The sequence below is a fragment of the Erinaceus europaeus genome, chromosome 4 (assembly GCF_950295315.1).
Source record: "Erinaceus europaeus chromosome 4, mEriEur2.1, whole genome shotgun sequence".
NCBI classification, from domain to species: Eukaryota; Metazoa; Chordata; class Mammalia; order Eulipotyphla; family Erinaceidae; genus Erinaceus; species Erinaceus europaeus.
The window spans coordinates 6,433,287-6,451,599 of record NC_080165.1 but is presented as its reverse complement, the minus strand read 5'-3'; the positions used below and the strand labels follow the sequence as shown (position 1 = coordinate 6,451,599).

The following is an 18,313-nucleotide window of genomic DNA, read 5'->3' as shown; positions in this document are numbered from 1 at the left end:
TTTTCCTAATTTAAATGAGATAGATAGAGATATATGTCGATATGTCAATTCTAGCTCCCTACTTAACACTGCAATAATCAATTTTGCGGGGCGGGGTGGTGGTGCACCTGGTTGAGCGCATGTGTTACTGTGTGCAAGGACCCAGGTTCAAGCCCCTGGTCCCCACCTACAGGGGGAAAGCTTTGCGAGTGGTGAAGCAGGGCTGCAGGTGTCTCTCTGTCTCTCTCCCTCTCTGTCTCCTCCTTTGCTCTCGATTTCTGACTGTCTCTATCCAATCAATAAATCAAGACGAGAAAATATTTGGAAAAAATTATCAGTTTTGCTCTCACTACGTCTACTACCACTTCTAATATTTTGGAGGGAAGAGATCTTATAATAAATAAGAGATTCTTATTTATTAACTTCTTGTTCTTCGTCAGTCCCTGCAGTTATCTGACAGACTAAAGATTATTGTAAAACCCAAGTGTGAATGTTCCCCATGAAGATGTAGTCACTGTGGGAGACGAGTGGAGACGTCATAGTCCCAGCGGGCTCACCATGCACTTGTCTAGGTGAGTCTGAATGACATCCGGGTCCACGTCCTTTACATCCAGAACGTGAAGCTCTGCTTTCACTCCGTCCAGCACACGCTTACAATCTAGCATGCGTTGTTCAAAGTTCGCAGGTTTCTGGAAAAGCTGGAATTTGGTGGATACCTCTCGGAGTTTCCTCTGTTTGGAAAAAGAAGAAGAAGGAGAAGGAGAAGGAGGAGAAGGAGGAGGAGGAGGAGGAGGAGGAGAAGGAGGAGGAGGAGGAGGAGGAGGAGGAGGAGGAGAAGGAGAAGGAGAAGGAGAAGGAGAAGAAGAAGAAGAAGGAGAAGAAATTCCCATCAGAATAATAATCTCCTCAGCAAATCATTTTAATATAATTATACCACAAAAAAAAACCCTATAAAGTGAAGCACCAACAAACAATTCAGTATCAGTAGCAAAGAAAAAAAATCTTGAACTCATTGAAGCCAGCTGAGTGGTTTATACCCAAAGTCACGAATTAGTTGATTCTCAGTGTGTCTCTCTCTGAGCTAGAGTAAAAGGCTAATCTGGGCTCATTGAAGGGAGGATTATTAACTTTCTCACCTACTCATGAAATATATTTAACTCTCGATTCCCAAACCTCAGAAAACCCTTCATCACAAGCTCAGAATCAAAGTCAATCTCACACACACCATAAAGGACCCTTGCCTGGCATCTTTAAATTCAGCCCGCAGAGCATGTCACCCACAGCAGGACACACAGGAGCTCTGCTTAAGCAGAAAAATCTTTTTATTACTATTATTATTTTAATGTTTATTTTCCCTTTTGTTGTTCTTGTTGTGGTTATTATTGTTGTTGTTATTGATGGATAAGACAAAGAGAAATGGAGAGAGGAGAGGAAGACAGAGAGGGGGAGAGAAAGAAAGACACCTGCAGACCTGCTTCACTGCCTGTGAAGCGACTCCCCTGCAGGTGGGGAGCCGGGGGCTTGAACCGGGATCCTTATGCCGGTCCTTGTGCTTTGCGCCACATGCGCTTAACCTGCTGTGCCACTGCTGCACCACCGCCCGACTCCCAACAGGAAAATCCTGAAGAAGACATCTTTCAGATCTAATTCCCTCTGTCTTCTCAACTATAAAGAGTCAGATTCAACAATTTCCACCCATGTGACCATGTGCTTCCACTACTCTCGTGCACTGAGCCTTGAACCCAGTACTGACTCCAAGGCTCATATCACACACACACCACCCACAGAAATCCAAGTCATCGACATTTTTCTCATTTCCTTTTTGTTATGTTTTTTTTTTCTCTTTATTCACTTACTGGATAGAGACAACTAGAAGTGGAGAGGGGAGGGGGAAATAGAGAGGGAGAGAGACACAGAGACACCAGCAGCCCTGCCTCACCACTCACAAAGCTTTCCCCCTGCAGGTGAGGACCGGGGGGCTGGAACCCGGGTCCTTGTGCACTGGAACATGTGCGCTCAACCAGGTGCGCCACCACCCGGCCCCTTCCCATTTTCTTCTTATGTTCAACACACCGCAAAGCACAAGGCGTAGCTCCTCTCTCTTTACCTGCAACACGTCCGTCTGAGTCCCTCCTCGGGAAGCCCTGCCGTCCGGGGAGGTGGGGGGCTGCGGACGCACGTTTCTCCTCAACTCTTCCAGAGTGAGCTCATGGGCTGAAATCTCCGCCTGGATTTTCTACAATGAGATTAAGAAGAGAAGACGATGTCTTTTCCTTTTGGGGATTTTTAGATGTGTTTGAATTTAGGTCATGGTGCATAACAGTCTATACGCTGCATGTTCGACTTGATTAAAAATCAGCGTGTGTAGACACCACACTACCCTCATCCAGTCTACACTACACCTTATGTTTTCCCCTTGGTCCCAAATTACCTGCTTTCTTCCCCCTCCACTTCTGGTACACACCCATTGTTGCTAAAGCCAGAAGGTTTATTATTATTTTGTTCAGTTCACCTGTTGGGTTTTCTCTACACACCACATACGCAAGAACTCGCACACACTTGTCTTTCTCGACCTGGTCTATGTCACTAAGTATAGTGACTCTTCAAGTCTATCCGTGTTGCCACAAGCAAGCACAACAGCAGAAACAGCTCTCTATAACCTGACGTCCAAAGAGAGACCAGAGAATAAGGACGATTTAGCAAACGTGAGTATACGACCTGTGATATGTGAACACACTCACACACACACACACACACACACACAGACACACACACACACAGACACACACAGAGACACACACACAGAGACACAGACACACACACACACACACACAGAGACTCACACACACACAGACACACACACAGAGACACACACAGACACACACACAGACACACACAGACACACACACAGAGAGACACACAGACACACACACAGACACACACACACACACACACACACAGAGACACACACAGAGAGACACACACAGAGAGATACACACACACAGACACACACACACAGACACACAGACACACACACAGAGACACACACAGAGACACACACACACAGACACACACACACTCACACACACACACAGAGACACACAGACACACACACAGACACACACACACACAGACACACACAGACACACACACAGACACACACACACAGACACACACACACACAGACACACACACAGAGACACACACAGACACACATACACAGACACACACAGAGACACACACACAGACACACACACAGAGACACACACACAGACACACACACACAGACACACACACAGAGACACACACACAGACACACACACACACACAGACACACACACAGAGACACACAGACACACACACAGAGACACACACAGACACACACACACAGAGACACACACACAACACAGACACACACACAGACACGGACACACACAGACACACACATAGACACACACACAGACACACACAGACACACACACAGAGACACACACTCATGCACACAGACACACATGCACACAGACACACACACAGACACACAGAGACACAGACACACAGAGACACACACAGACACACACACACACAGACACACACACACACACACACAGACACACACACACACAGTGGGCAACTTCTCAGCCACACTAAACATAAGCCCTACCATTTGCAACAACGTAGATGAGGCCAGAGGCAGTACACGAAGCCAGATGGAGGAAGACATTTATTTTATTTTCTTTTTCTTTTTTTTTAAATTTAGCTTTTATTTCCCTTTTGTTGCCCTTGTTGTTTTACTGTTGTTGTAGTTATTATTGTTGTTGTCGTTGTTGGATAGGACAGAGAGAAATCGAGAGGAGGGGAAGACAGAGAGGAGAAGAGAAAGACACCTGCAGACCTGCTTCACCTCCTGTGAAGCGACTCCCATGCAGGTGGGGAGCCGGGGGCTCGAACCTCGATCCTTAAGCTGGTCCTTGCGCTTTGCACCACATGCGCTTAACCCGCTGCGCTACCACCGGACTCCTCGACATTTACTTTCTATTTAACTCATAGGCGGAAGCAAAGCAACAGACTCATCCATTATAAACAAAGAATGTTCAGAGAGAGGAGGAAGGACAAGAGCCCAGACGTGAAATGGGTAGGAAATGGGTAGCAGACCATGACAGAGCTGGGAACCAGACCTCAGCGGGGACTATAATGTTGAATTATTATGAATTATAATGCAATATACGTTTAGGCAGTGTCCCTCCTATAAAAGGTTAGTGCAAAGGGAAACGTGAACTCAGTGGGGTGTATTGCACCAAAGTAAAGGACTCTGGGAAGGGAAGAGCGGGCACGGGTGGCGAGGAAGGTGCTGGGTTGTTGGCACAAGGTCACAAAAAAGGACTTAGGTTGGAGGTGAGAGTACGTTGCACTGCACCAAAATGGCATTGTTTGCATTTCTCATTTTGAATGCTCATGATCACTGATAAAGAATGAATTCTTTTCAACTTCATAGCAAAAACAAACAAACACAAACTATAATTTAAAAATGGGGGTCATTTGCAAAGAGGATACAAGAACTCCAAACACCGTAAGGTCAACATTTCTCTGAATCTGTCGGGACGGCAGGAGAGAAGAGGCTGCCGATCACACCTGCTCTTCTCACAGTCAAAGGCGTCTCGATAACTATGGAATACCTGCGCTTCCTGTGGCGCCTGGAATGCATCTATCCTGTCCGTCAGGTAAGTGGTGAGCTGTTTGTCCAGTTCCGCCAAGCTTTCCTGCAAAACTTGGAGTATGTGGTCCGTTTCCCGCAAGGTTTGGAGTTGCCTTTCCAAAGAAATTTGCTTGCTCTCTGCCTACACAGGGAGAAAAGGTAATCATGAGAATCATGAGATGTTCAGCGAAAGTATAAAGTAGCTAAATATAAGAAAGCCCTTGGGAATAGGGCGGCAGCGCAGCGGGTTAAGCCCCCGGCTCCCCACCTGCAGGGGAGTCGCTTCATAGGCGGTGAAGCAGGTCTGCAGGTGTCTGTCTTTCTCTCCCTCTCTCTGTCTTCCCCTCCTCTCTCCATTTCTCTCTGCCCTATCCAACAAAAACAACAACTATGACAGCAATAACAACTACAACAAGTGCAACAACAAAGGCAACAAAATGGAAAAAATGGTCTCCAGGAGCAGTGGATTCGTAGTGCAGGCACCGAGTCCCAGCGATAATCCTGGAGGCAAAAAAAAAAAGACCTTGCATTTTTTTTCTACTCAATGAAGAAATGGACTGTAAGAACACTGACTCAAGAGGATGACCTGCATTGCAAATGAATGAAAACTAGAGATTCTGGCAAAAACATTCTCCTAGAGTCTTATCTTTCAGTGAATAGCTCGCTCATTTTTATTCTTCCTATGTACAGTTACAAAACACAAGATCATTAAGATTTTATGCATAAAAAAATTGGTTTGAGTACTGAAAATTGGGTGTTTTCAAAGGTCAGCAGTTAAGTCTATTGATAAAAATATAAAACATAACAAGAATGTCTCCTGGTAGAGCAAACAGATAAATCTCTTCTTTTTCATTGCTGTGTATAAGTACTAATATCTTGATCATGGAGTGATGCAGTGTTTTATTTTTTTCTTGTTGTTGTTTGTTTTGTTTTTAAACAACTTTATTTCCTTTTTATGTTTTATTTATTTATTATTGGATAGAGACAGAGAGAAATTGAGGGGGGAGGGGGAAACAGAGAGACACCTGCAGCCCTGCTTCACCACTTGTAAAGCTTTCCCCCTCCAGGGAGGATAAGGGCTTGAACCTGGATCCTTGCACACTACAAGGTGCGCCACCGCCTGGCCCCATGAAGCAGTATTTTGTATATTAACTAATTTTATAGTGAAAACACGTTGTGTTTTTCTAGATAATTTTTACAGAGGTGGGATCCTTATTTTCAACTCTCTACTGCAAGTTTGCTTTAACCTTAATGCTATTTATAACCTAAACATCAATCATGAGCATTTATCTATTAATTGAAAACATCTAGTACTACTTCTCATTAAAAATTTCCTTTCTCTAATTTCCATCATGAGCATAATCTAAAGATTATAGCATTTTATAATAGCAACTTAGTGGCATATTCCGATGGTCCTAGTATTTACTAGGATAGTAAATTCTTCTTCATCACTGTCATACGATCCCCCAAGGGAAATTAAATACTTTTCAAGTAGAAATAATCTCAGAGATAGATTCTTTAATATCACGTTTGAGCTGGGGAGACAGTATAATGGTTATGCAAAATGTCTTCCATGCTTCAAGCACCAAAGGTCCTAGGTTCAATCCCAGCACTACCATAATAAGCCAGAGTTGAGTAGCGCTCTGGTAATTAATAAATAAAGTAAGTTTCACCTTCCTTGTAATTGTGCGGCCTATTCTTGCTCAGCTGGTGAGTCAGTGCTTCTAATGCCCCACTCATCTTGACGACCAGCTAACTCCCCGTGGTAAAGACTGTGAAGTCAGTTCCTGTCACAGACACCCAATCAACACTCTGACATGTCCCAGTTCTTACTAGACGACTTAATTCCTCATAACGACTGTTGAAAGCCTCCAGCTTTTCGCTGATGATATCATCAAGGATCCCTCCATCAATCAGAGTCTGTCCAAGTTCTCGAATCTGGGTTCGATTGTCTGCTGGATGTCGCAGAACAGATTCTAGAGACTGAGTAGGGTTGAGGGGAAAATACATTTAGAGTGACACAAATATCAAGGAGCCTACATGCCCAATTTGCTTTAACAAGCAACTGCATTTCCTAGAAATCTACCATAGGAAAAAAACCAAAACTGAAGTGAATGTTAAGTTACAAAAATGCCTATCAAGGCATAATGGACACATAAGATAAAGAGCTGCATCTGGATAAAGGTGTATAATAATGTAACCCAACAGAAATAATTTTAATAACTATTAAGTACATAGAGTATGTCTGAAAAAGTCCATCAGGTGCAAACCAACCCCAGAAATGACAAGGAAAGTGTTCCTTCATTTTGCATATTTCCAAAAACCCACATTTTAAAACGGTTGGAATTGGGTAAATACACATTTTATTTGTTAGTTTATTTATTTATTTTGCCACAAGGGTTACTGTAGGATAATTGTGAAAGCATGGTAAAAGCAATAGGGGAACTCTCATCATACAGATAGAGGTCTGAAAAGACACCCCACCTGTCAGCCTCTCCCTTTCAGGGGTCAAGCATGGGGGGAAAAGCTTTCCTGACTGTTTCCTCTTGTCTGTCTCCCAAGCATCACAAAAACCTACACCCCCTAACACTTAACTCATTCCCTTGTTACAAACCAAATGGTTGCCTGCTTAAAGTTCACTATAAGTTCACCATCGTTGATCACATACAAACTACACTCCATCATCCTACCCTGTCAGTAGAATAACAGTAAGGCCCACACTGCATTTCCTCGTTCCTTGATCACATATACTCCATATATCAATATTCTGCTTTTCTCTGTTTACCTCTTCCTTGCTGGTATAATTAACATGTTTTTCTAAATACCTTCAGCTAATTGACTCTCTTACCCAATAGCCACTAATCAGTCCTGAACTCTCCTTTACCCCTATCAATTCTCTTCATTCCTTAGCTCCTTCACCATGAGGGTTCTGACTTTTAGAAACCCACAATTATTGTCACATGTGAAAATTGTCCTTGGTTCCATTCTGCTATTTAAACCCTGCCTTCTGTGCAATAAAGTGGATTTGTTAGTAGCTGAATGGTCCCCTGGTCTCTGTCTGTCTGTGTAGTCCCTAGAGCTAGCACGAGAGACCAGCCCGGCTTACTCTGCTACGAGGCCACCCACACGAGTGCCAGCAGGTTATGATGGGGACTCAGCATCTGAACACCTCACACACTGGCAGACACTTTTATTTCCGGGTAGAGGGTGAGAGAAGGATGGAGCGGTCATCACAGCACTGTACCACCCCTCCTCGAGGTGTTTCCATGTGCAGACCAGGGGCCCACACCCAGACTCCTGCGTGTGAGAGTGTGCACTGTGGGGGCTGAGCTACCTCTCTGCACCCAGAAAGTCTGTATTTCCAAGTTATCTTTCTGTGTTCTCTTCTCTGACCCTCACACTCTGCCATCTTTCGCCTGCAGAACACCCAGAACCTGGACGGCAGGTGGCACTCTGGACTGCTTCCCAGGTGGCTGTGCACTCAGAACCACATCCTGTCCCAGCACTTTCAAAAGTACATCTCTGCTCCTTTCCCTTGTAATCATAGTACCAGGGGACAAACTCACCCTCTCACCCTTGTAGAGGTACAATGTTACTCCTGGGGTTCACTTGTTTTTCTTTTCTTTTCTTTCTTTCTTTCTTTCTTTCTTTCTTTCTTTCTTCCTTCCTTCCTTCCTTCCTTCCTTTCTTTTTAAAAATACTTTATTTTGAGAGAGATGAAAGAGAGAGAGAGAGAGAGAGAGAGACCAGAGCACTGCACAACTCTGGCTTATGGTGGTTTGGGGGATTGAACCTGGGACTTTAGATCCTCGGGCATGACAGCATAACCGTTATGCTGTCTCCCCCTTTCTTTCTTTCTTTCTTTTTTTCTTTCTTTCTTTCTTCCTTTACTTATTTATTATTGGATAGAGACAGACAGAAATTAAGAGGAAAGGGGAGACAGAGGGAGAGACAGAGAGACACCTGCAGCCCTGCTTCACTACTCAAAAAGCCTTCCCCCTGCAGGTGGGGGTCCAGGGAATTGAACCTGCATCCTGGCACTATGTGGTGTGTGCACTTAACTGGGTACACCACCGCCTGGCCCCTTTTATTATTTTAGAGAGAGAAGAAACAGAGACCTAGGAAGACACCACAGTAGCACTCTAGCACTCAAGTGGTTCATGTCACTCCATGTGGTGTCAAGACTCAAGCCCAACAGCCAGGAATGTTCCTACTCATGACCACAGAATGTGAGCTCAGATCTACAGGGATACAGAGGTCACATAGGCTCCTAAGCTGAATATGGGCCCCAGACAACATCAAATCGATGGGGTTTACAGTCAACAATATTTATACCTCCTTCTCATATTAGGGAGCTACTCTCTTCCCTGATGCAGCTTTCTGGTCCTTTTTCCAGCCATGACATCATCTCCCCAGACAATAACTTGGATCCACCTGCATATCAGATTTCAGGCTCAGGGGGAAAAAAAATAGTATAGCCACAGGCCCTTTGGAATATAACTAAAATATACCTAGCTACCTACAAAATGGAGTATCCCTCAACACTTCATCTGCACTATTCCAGCCTTTAGGTCCATGACTGTTCAACAATTTGTTTGGCTTTATATGTTAACTCTTTTTTCAGCCACCAAGTTCCAGATGCTAACACGATGCCAGCCAGACTTCCCTGAGCAGACAACCCCACCAATATGTCCTAGAACCCTGCTTCCCCAGAGCCCTGCCCCACTAAGGAATGAGAGAGGCAGGCTGGAAGTATGGATCCACCTGCCAACACCCATATTCAGTGGGGAAGCAATTACAGAAGCCAGAACTTCCACCTTCTGCATCCCTTAATCACACTGGGTCCATCCTCCCAGAGGGATAAAGAATACAAAAGCAATCATCGGGGATGGGGGGGGATACGGAGTTCTGGTCGTGGGAACTGTGTAGAGCTGTACCCCTCATATCCTATGGTTTTTGTCAGTGTTTCCCTTTTTATAAATAAATTTTTAAAAAAATGGTCGAGTCGGGCGGTACCACAGTGGGTTAAGCGCACATGACACAAAGTGCAAGGGCTGGCGCAAGGATCCCGATTCAAGCCCCCGGGTCCCCACCTGCAGGGGAGTCGCTTCGAAAATGGTGAAGCAGGTCTGCAGGTATCTCTCTCTCCCCCTCTCTGTCTTCCCTTCCTCTCTCCATTTCTCTCTGTCCTATCCAACAACAACAACAGCTATGACAACACTAACAACTACAACAAGCACAACAAGGACAACAAAATGGGGAAAACAGCCTCCAGGAGCAGTGGATTCATAGTGCAGGCACCAAGCCCCAGCAATAGTCCTGGAGGCAAAAAAAATTTAAAAAAGAGAAAGTTATTACATTATCCTGTGTGGTGTTCTATGTTGATAAGTGGAGAATACTGAGAAGCCAGGTACATTTCTTGGCCTCAGGGGAGGCTGGGTTCAGGCTTGTTATATTGGGGGGGGGGTCTTTAAGCACTAAAATCCTTTGCCTCTAGTACCATCCTCCCAGCCATGTTCCATCTTTTCAAATGGAAGATGAGAACACAGATGTCACCGTGTGCAATAAGCCAAAATGACGTTATGAAGACAGAAGAGAGCAATTGTCCTAAAAAGCAAGACAGACAGACAGACAGGGATTCATCCAGAGACTGGTTCCCCACAACTGCAAAAATCAAAATCATGAGGGTACTTTGTAATGTTTAAAATTTTACTGACTAGCAAACAGTTCATTGCCTTACGGGGCTGACTTAGTGGGTCACCAAGCATCTACATAGACTGGATCATATGAATACTGCAGACAGGGAAGTAAACCCGGCTTGTGTGGAAAACTACCGAGGAAGCAAATGAGTTTGTTAAGGTGATTTCAATCCTCGTTGGGGCCTCCCGGCACTATTTCTAGCAAGGACAGAAAGTGTCCTGGTAACAGGGACGCTCACCTCCAGGGCTTCATTGACGGCCTCTATCTTCTCTGGGAGGCTTTCTGTGCTCTTCATCCGCCCCTCCAAAGTGTTTAACCAGGTGGTCTCGAGATCCAAATAGTGGAGCAGTTCAATCCAACAAGACCATACCTCCTGAAGTAAGCCAAGAAAAAGATCAAGTCAGATAAGCCGTACTGCGGGTGCACACACACTCTGGCACACTCTGATCAACAATACCGTGGAGATGTGAGTTGATGTGAGAACGTAGAAGCCAATAAAACCAAGTTTCAGTAAGTCAAATAAAATGAAATTCTTCCACCAATCATATTAAAGCAATTAGTGGGGCAGAGAGGACAAGGAGACTCAAGGATGAGCTGTCTTTAGCTTTACTCTAAAATAAATCCCAAGGACTGGGGCACAGGCGGTGGCACATAGTACTAAGTGCAAGGACCTGGGCAAGGAACCAGGTTCGAGCTCCGGCTCCCCACCTGCAGGGGGGATGCTTCAGAAGTGGTGAAGCAGGTCTGCAGGGGTCTCTCTCCATTTCTACCTCCCCCTCTCCTCTCAATTTCTCTCTGTCCTATCCAATAAAATAAAATAAAAATAAAGGAACAAAATAGCCACTGGGAGTGGTGGATTTATAGGGCTGGTTTATGCCCAGCCTCAGCAATAACCCTGGAGGAAAGCTAATTAATTAACTAATTAGTTAATTAGTTAAATTCTAAGGATCAGTTTAAATGTCAAAAAGAAAAAGCCATAATCGCATGAAACTAAAAGGAAAACATTGGTTTGTTTGATTTTTAAATAAAGGTAAAAAGTTCTCAAAGTTCTCAACCCCTTCTGACAATAATAAAGAAAACTAGAACTCCACTAACTCCAATTCACAGTCATTCAATATAATGAAAAAACTCACTTTTCCTTCCTTTTTCTCACTTAACGTCAATAGATGGTTTTTCTTTCAGGTCACTTTCTAACTTCTGAGAACACTCTATGTTTAAAAAAAAAAAAAGCAAAATCAAAAAATAAAAACCCTCATCTGTGGCCAAAGAGATAGATGCTTCAGCAGTAGATCTCAGGAGGTAATAAGTCTCAGATCCTGAGGTAGGTTCCTGGCGCTATAACATTTCTCTTTGACTCTCTCTCTCTCTCTCTCTCTCTATGTCTCTCTCTCTGTCTCTCTCTCCAAATAAAAAATCGAATCTTTAAAATCTTCAACTTCCACTGGTATATTAAACCAGAAAAGAAAAAAGAAAAGAGACATTCAGAGTGTCATTTTAAGATCTGAGACCAAGAACAGACCCTATGAGCCATCTATGTGGAGTGGGAAAATCTTCATTTGATATGTACAAAAAGTAAATCTGGGTGGCTCTCACTGGCTGACTTTGCCAAGGACCTCCTACTAACTGGGTATAGGCTTTGACTGCCTCCTCTTTCACACCCTATTTTCTGTGATGGCGTGCTTGTCTGATAATGTTTAAGCGACGAAGGAGAGGTTAATGAGGTACATATTTTTGTCTGGGCTGCCATTTAAATCCGAGGGCTGAGGTGGCACGGGGGCTGCGAGCCGGAGTCACAAGGTAGGACATCACGCCAGCTGAGAAAACAGCCCGTGCCGAGCCTCAGAGACTCCTTGACATTTGTTTTGTTTTGTTTTGTTTTTATTGTTAACTTGTCCAAGAAAAAAATGTTTGTGCTCAGTGCGTGAAAAGGAAAATGCAGTCAGGACAGTACAGAGTTGGACTCTCAGACACGTGTCACTGGCAGAGCATACATACCTCCAGCGTGTGGTGCTTCCCTCGAATTCTATTACAGAGAAGTTGGTAATTCTCCAGCACAATCTTTAGCTCCGCTGTCAACTCCTGGCCACCAGAGGGCACCTTTGTCGCCAACAGCTTGATGTTGTCCTTTAGGATCTTCACTCTCACCTCCTTCTGCAACACGTCCTCTTTCGCCCTCTGTTCCAAAACAGGAATTTAAAAAACGGTCTTCCCTTTACAGTAACCAGCTGTGTGTGTGCGTGTTTTAAATAACTAAGCAAAAATAGAAACATTTATCCGATTCTAACTAGCTACTTAGAACATTAGCTATATTAGGATATCAGTATACAAAGTGCTGTTGAAATTTTAAAAGTGCTAACTCTAAAATTCAGGTTATTATATATCTTTTAATGCATATGATTCCACACATATTTTTATTTAATAAGGGTGGTTTAATAGCTACATTTTCCTAAGTTATGCTCACTGTGGTTACTAGGTATTTTAAATTCCAGGTCTACATTAAAAATTTAAGTGAATTAACTTTAAATGAACACTGGAAGTATTTAGATTGGGATGAAACAAATATTAACCCAAAAGGATGCACACAATGGCAGATTAATCCTTTAAAAATAATGCCAACATATTTATTCCTGGGACATAAAGAAATCTATCCTTCTGACAGGTCACAGCATTGCAAAGGTGACAGTCTTATAAAGAGGGGTAACTTATAGCCAGAGGCAGCTTCTCCTGCTCCCCCCCCCCCCGACACACATGTTGAAGATAAAATTTCATATTCAGGAAAATCAACCTAATATAGTTTTTTTATTTCTCCTTTTAGAGTCCTTTACTGCTTGGTGGCTTAAAATTTCTTTGAATAAGATACTTAAGAGTAGTAGTTTTTAAAAATCTGAAATATTTAAAAGATTAAAAATAGTGTATTGCCCAATATGTTGACACCCTCATCCCTAGTATCTATCTATCTATCTATCTATCTATCTATTAAACAACAGTACTACAATACTAATAGTAAATAGGAAGAAAATGCATGGAAAGTCCTAAACACAGAAGACTAGCTTTTAAAATATCCTATATACTGAATCTTTCAATGCCATGACCAACAAATACTGCACTAAAAACTTTTTTTTTCCCAAGAAAACACTACAACTACAATGAAAGATCCTTTTGAGGTTGACTTTGGCTCATAAACAGTCACGCATTACTGAAGTCTGCCATCCATTTCTCATGTCCACACAAAGACTTGCTTTAGATATACTTTAGTCAAGTTAACTCGGAGTAAAAGATTCAATGGATTGCTTAATCTTATAAAAACAAATAACCATCAAGACACTATCTCCTTTAGCCTGAACACTGAAGGACACTTGAGGCAGTGTTAGAAATTTGGGAATAATGCCCAGGCCTTTTATTACATAAAAAAGGAGAGCCTTAAGACTATTGACACAGGAATATAAGTTTACAGGAAGTAGATCCTATGAAGTTAAGTGGTATCATGTTCCCTGATAGTTTTCCTCCTACCACATCTCCTACCTGTTCTGTTAAAATTGGTATATATATGAGTCAGGCGGTAGCGCAGCAGGTTAAGTACATGTGGCACAAAGCGCAAGGACCGGAGTGAGGAACCTGGTTCGAGACTCCAGCTCCCCACCTGCAGGGGAGTCACTTCACAGGTGGTGAAGCAGGTCTGCAGGTGTCTATCTCTCTCCCCCTCTGTCTTCCCCTCCTCTCTCCATTTCTCTCTGTCCTATCCAACAACGACATTAATAACAACAATAAAAAGTTTAAAAAATTTATATATATGTATACCTGCTCACATATATTCCATGTATTAACAGAAAAACTACACCTGACAAAATAAGGATGAACTCCAACTGAATTTAGACATCTCTCGTGATCCTTGCAAAAATCAACTTTTCCTGAATTTTGAAACAGATGGTGGGTAGTGGCTGAGAAACACTGAATTACTGTGTCATCCTTTGTGACGTCCCCAAGGCTTTCACGTAACAGACCGTCTCAGGAATCCTTGCGGCCCAGTTTGAACAAAAAGAGTTTTGGTGTCCTGGTCCTACTGAAATCAGCAGCCGGATTCTCTATTACCCCAGTTACGTAACTTGACATGTTACTGTCAGTGACTGTGTGGCTCTGTCTTGCTTGATGGCTAAGCACCCGCTTTGCTGAGTTCCTGATTCCCAGTGGATCTGACAGTCAAGGGAGACAGGGAGCCTCCCGGCACTGAGGGGCCAGCCTCACCTTCATTTCCCTCACGGCATTCTCTAGTTCTTCCGGTGACTTGTACTCAAAGTCCCTCTCCAGGTACTCTTCTTCAGCCTGGGCCATCCATTCCTGCATCTCTGCCAAGTCTTTCTGTAAGTTCACTGCTTTTTCCTGACTTTCACACAACCGGCTTTTCTGAATAGTAATCTATAAAAGGGAAAGTAGTTTGTCCAGATAAGTAAGAACACAGTCAGTGTCAAGTTCTAGTTTCTAATGTCTAAAGACACCGTATATTGGACACAAAGTGTTTTGGTGTTTTAAAATTCACATCGAGGGGCCCGGCAATGATGCACCCAGTTAAGTGCACTGAGTACTAAGTGCAAGGACTGGCATAAGGATCCTGGTTCGAGCCCCCTGGCTCCCCACCTGCGGGGGGGGGGGGGTCGTTTCACAAGCGATGAAGCAGGTCTGCAGGTATCTATCTTTCCCTGTCCTTCTCTATCTTCTCCTCCCCTCTCAATTTCTCTCTGTCCTATCCAGCAGCAGCAGAAACAACAACAACAATGGGAAAAAACAAACAAACAAAAAAAGGCCTCCAGGAGCAGTGGATTCACAGTGCAGGCACCGAGCCCCAGAGATAACCCTGTAGACAAAAAATAAATAGCATCTTTTATTACAGGACCAGGTGGTTAAGTACTCAGTTGAGCACCCACAGCATCATGCTCCAGGATCTGGTTCAAGCCCCCAGTCCCCACCTGGAGGGGAGAAGCTTCGCAAGCAGTGATACAATGCTGTGACTGTCTCTCTCTCTCTCTCTCCTTCTCCCCCTTGATCTCCCATTCTCCTTCTCGATTCTCTTTCCTATCAAAACAAAGAGGAGGAGGAGAGAATCCACCGTGAGCAGAGGATGCAATGTGCAGGCACCAAGTCCTAGCAGTAGCCGTGAAGGCAGTTAAAGAAAAAAAAATTTTTTTTTTACTGCCAAAAATTCTGCTCTGCGATTTTGGAAATAAAAAGGAATGAAGTGCAGCTTAATATAAATCTCGATATTTGAACATTGTAAATCTTTGCTAAAAGATAAGCAAAAGATGAGTGATGCTATTCTTTTTCCTTGTTCTCTATTTGTCTCTGAACAGAGACAACACACACACACACACACACACACACACAGAATGAGAGAAAGAGAGAGGACTCAATAAATACTGAGTGAAATAACAGAATCTGAAAAGTAAATACAAAATGGACATCACAGCACCAGCACCGACACAGAAATAAAGGCCCGGCAGTTCCCAGGCCCTCTCCTGTCCTCAATCTCTCTTTCCTTGACTAAGGGTCAAACTAGGACTAGGGCATGTCATCATCTGCGGCTTTTCATATCTGCTCACAACAGGTGACTAGACATGCTAGGTGCTCTATTTGTTATGCACTCAGCAGAATAACCATTTCAAGATTTTTTTTTTCCTCCAGGGTCATTGCTGGGGCTTGGTGCTTGCACCATGAATCCACTGCTCCTGGAGGCTGTTTTTTTTTTTTTTTAAATCATTGTTATTATTATTGTTGTTGTTGTTATTGATGTAGTTGTTGGATAGGACAGAAAGTAGGGGAAGACAGAGAGGGGGAGTGAAGCTAACCCCCCTGCAGGTGGGGACCCGGGGGCTCGAACCAGGATCCTTATGCCGGTCCTTGTGCTTTGCGTCACGTGCGCTTAACCCGCTGTGCTACCGCCGGTCCCCAAAGATTTTTTTTTTTCCAACTATCAGCAAGGCCAGTTTTCAGTGCTGACATTGTTAATCATTGTGTGTTTAAAAAAAAAAAAGTAAAGAAAGCTAGAAAAAAAAATAGGTGTGTGTCTAAATCTGGTTTAAGGACTTAGCTATAATCTTTTTTTTTCTAGCAGACGGTATCTTTTTTTTTTAATCATTCATGTTACAGAACTATAGCCTCACACATACAACTTCACAGCTTCCAGTCACTTTTTCATTCAGATGAGAGAGCGAGGGGACACCACCACAGCTTCCTCCAACAACACAACATAGTCCATATGACGCCAGGGTTCAACATGGGCCCCAGGCATGACAAGGTACGCACTCTAGTCCATGGCCAGCCAGCTCTCTGGGCAGAGAAGGGATCCATTTAGATGCACAGTTGGTAACATTTTGAAAAAGAGCCCTGGTCCTGCTTTCATGGTGGCTGTCTCCAGAGATGGCTGGCAGCTTCTAGAACAAAAAATAGCCACGTTCCTCTGCTCTTGGTCACTTCATCGTAAAAAAAAACAAACAAAAGCAAAAAATGTGGACCAAGTTTTCCTCACAGAGCATCCCTGGCTTCCCTCCTTTGGCCTCACTTCAGCCAAACCATTTCAACAATATTTCAGGAAGTTCCTCCAACTAGTCAACAAACCAGCACCTAAGCCAGGCGATTACCCTCCCCACCGTGATCCTGGGACATTCACCTCTCAACCTCCACTCAGATTCCAGCTCAGGGCAGCCAGGGCTGGTCTGACTGCAGCAGGGACAGTGAGGAAAGAGCAGGACAGGCACAGGGTGGTGCTGAGGGCAGGAAGAGATTCCAGGGTAGCTCCCCTCTGGCAGCAGCCTCCACACACCATCAGGGCTTGAAAATAGCTGGGATCCAAACAGGAGCTCTGGCTCACGAGCCTGCAGACCACTGACTCTCATAGGCCACTGCCAGCCACAGACACAGCCCCGGTTCCAGCTCCTGGCTAATCAACAGTTTAACCTGAGCTTTAGGAAAATACCCACATGTGTGTATTATTCTTGGCTTTCACCTCCAAATAAGTTCTCTTAACTAGTTGTTTCAGGATACTAGCCAGTTCTAGAGCTTTTGTAGATTCTTAAAGGAGAAAATTTAAAAGAGTGGAGCAAACTTTAAAAAAAAACTCTGAAGCCCAAGGACCGGCATGAGGATCCCGGTTTGAGCCCCCGGCTCCCCACCTGCAGGGGAGTCGCTTCACAGGCGGTGAAGCAGGTCTGCAGGTGTCTGTCTTTCTCTCCCCCTCTCTGTCTTCCCCTCCTCTCTCCATTTCTCTCGGTCCTATCCAACGACGACATCCAATAATAACCACAACAATGTTGAACAACAAGGGCAACAAAAAGGGAAAATAAATAAATATTTGAAAAAATGCTTTAAAAAAAACCTCTGAAGCCAGGAGGTGGTGTGCCTGTCTGAGCACACAAATTGTCCCTTATCAAAACCCAGGTTCAAGACCCGGCCCCACCAGCAGAGGAGAAACTTTCACAAGTGGTGAAGCACTAGCTTTCCCTCCTCTCCCCTCAACTTCTCTCAGTGAAAAATAAATAAAATATTTTGGGGCCAGGTGGTGGCGTACCTGGTTGAGCACCTGTATTACAATGTGCAAGGATGCGGGTTCCAGCCCCCAGTCCCCACCTGCAGGGGGAAAGCTTTGTGAGTGGTGAAGCAGGGCTGCAGGTGTCTCTCTGTCTCTCTCCCTCTCTATCACCCCCTTCCCTCTTGATTTCTGGCTGTCCTTATCGAATAAATAAAATTTAAAAAAAATAAAAAGAAATAAAGTATTTTTAAAAAACAAATAAAATTATAATTATGCAGACATTATATACTTGCTAATTGGGGATTTTAAAACATCTTTCCTTTCATGGTATCATCAATACAGTAGATGAAACAGACTGCTTTTAATTGCTAGTTGATTTTAGTTGCTGGTCTTTTTTTTTTTTTTGAAAAATTAGTAATTAGCAG

The 18,313-nt window shown here is 43.7% G+C and overlaps 1 protein-coding gene across 1 annotated transcript in view; it reads right to left on the bottom strand.

Moving 5' to 3' along the window:
* UTRN (utrophin) overlaps nucleotides 1-18,313 on the bottom strand; it is a 609,745-nt gene that overhangs the window by 359,375 nt on the left and 232,057 nt on the right. The window contains exons 26-32 of the mRNA XM_060190773.1: nucleotides 14,615-14,785; nucleotides 12,368-12,547; nucleotides 10,611-10,745; nucleotides 6,506-6,655; nucleotides 4,653-4,814; nucleotides 2,087-2,215; nucleotides 537-710 (exon numbers count right to left, since the gene is read on the bottom strand). Coding sequence (XP_060046756.1) covers nucleotides 537-710; nucleotides 2,087-2,215; nucleotides 4,653-4,814; nucleotides 6,506-6,655; nucleotides 10,611-10,745; nucleotides 12,368-12,547; nucleotides 14,615-14,785 — 1,101 coding nt within the window. The remainder of the gene's footprint in view (nucleotides 1-536; nucleotides 711-2,086; nucleotides 2,216-4,652; nucleotides 4,815-6,505; nucleotides 6,656-10,610; nucleotides 10,746-12,367; nucleotides 12,548-14,614; nucleotides 14,786-18,313) is intronic.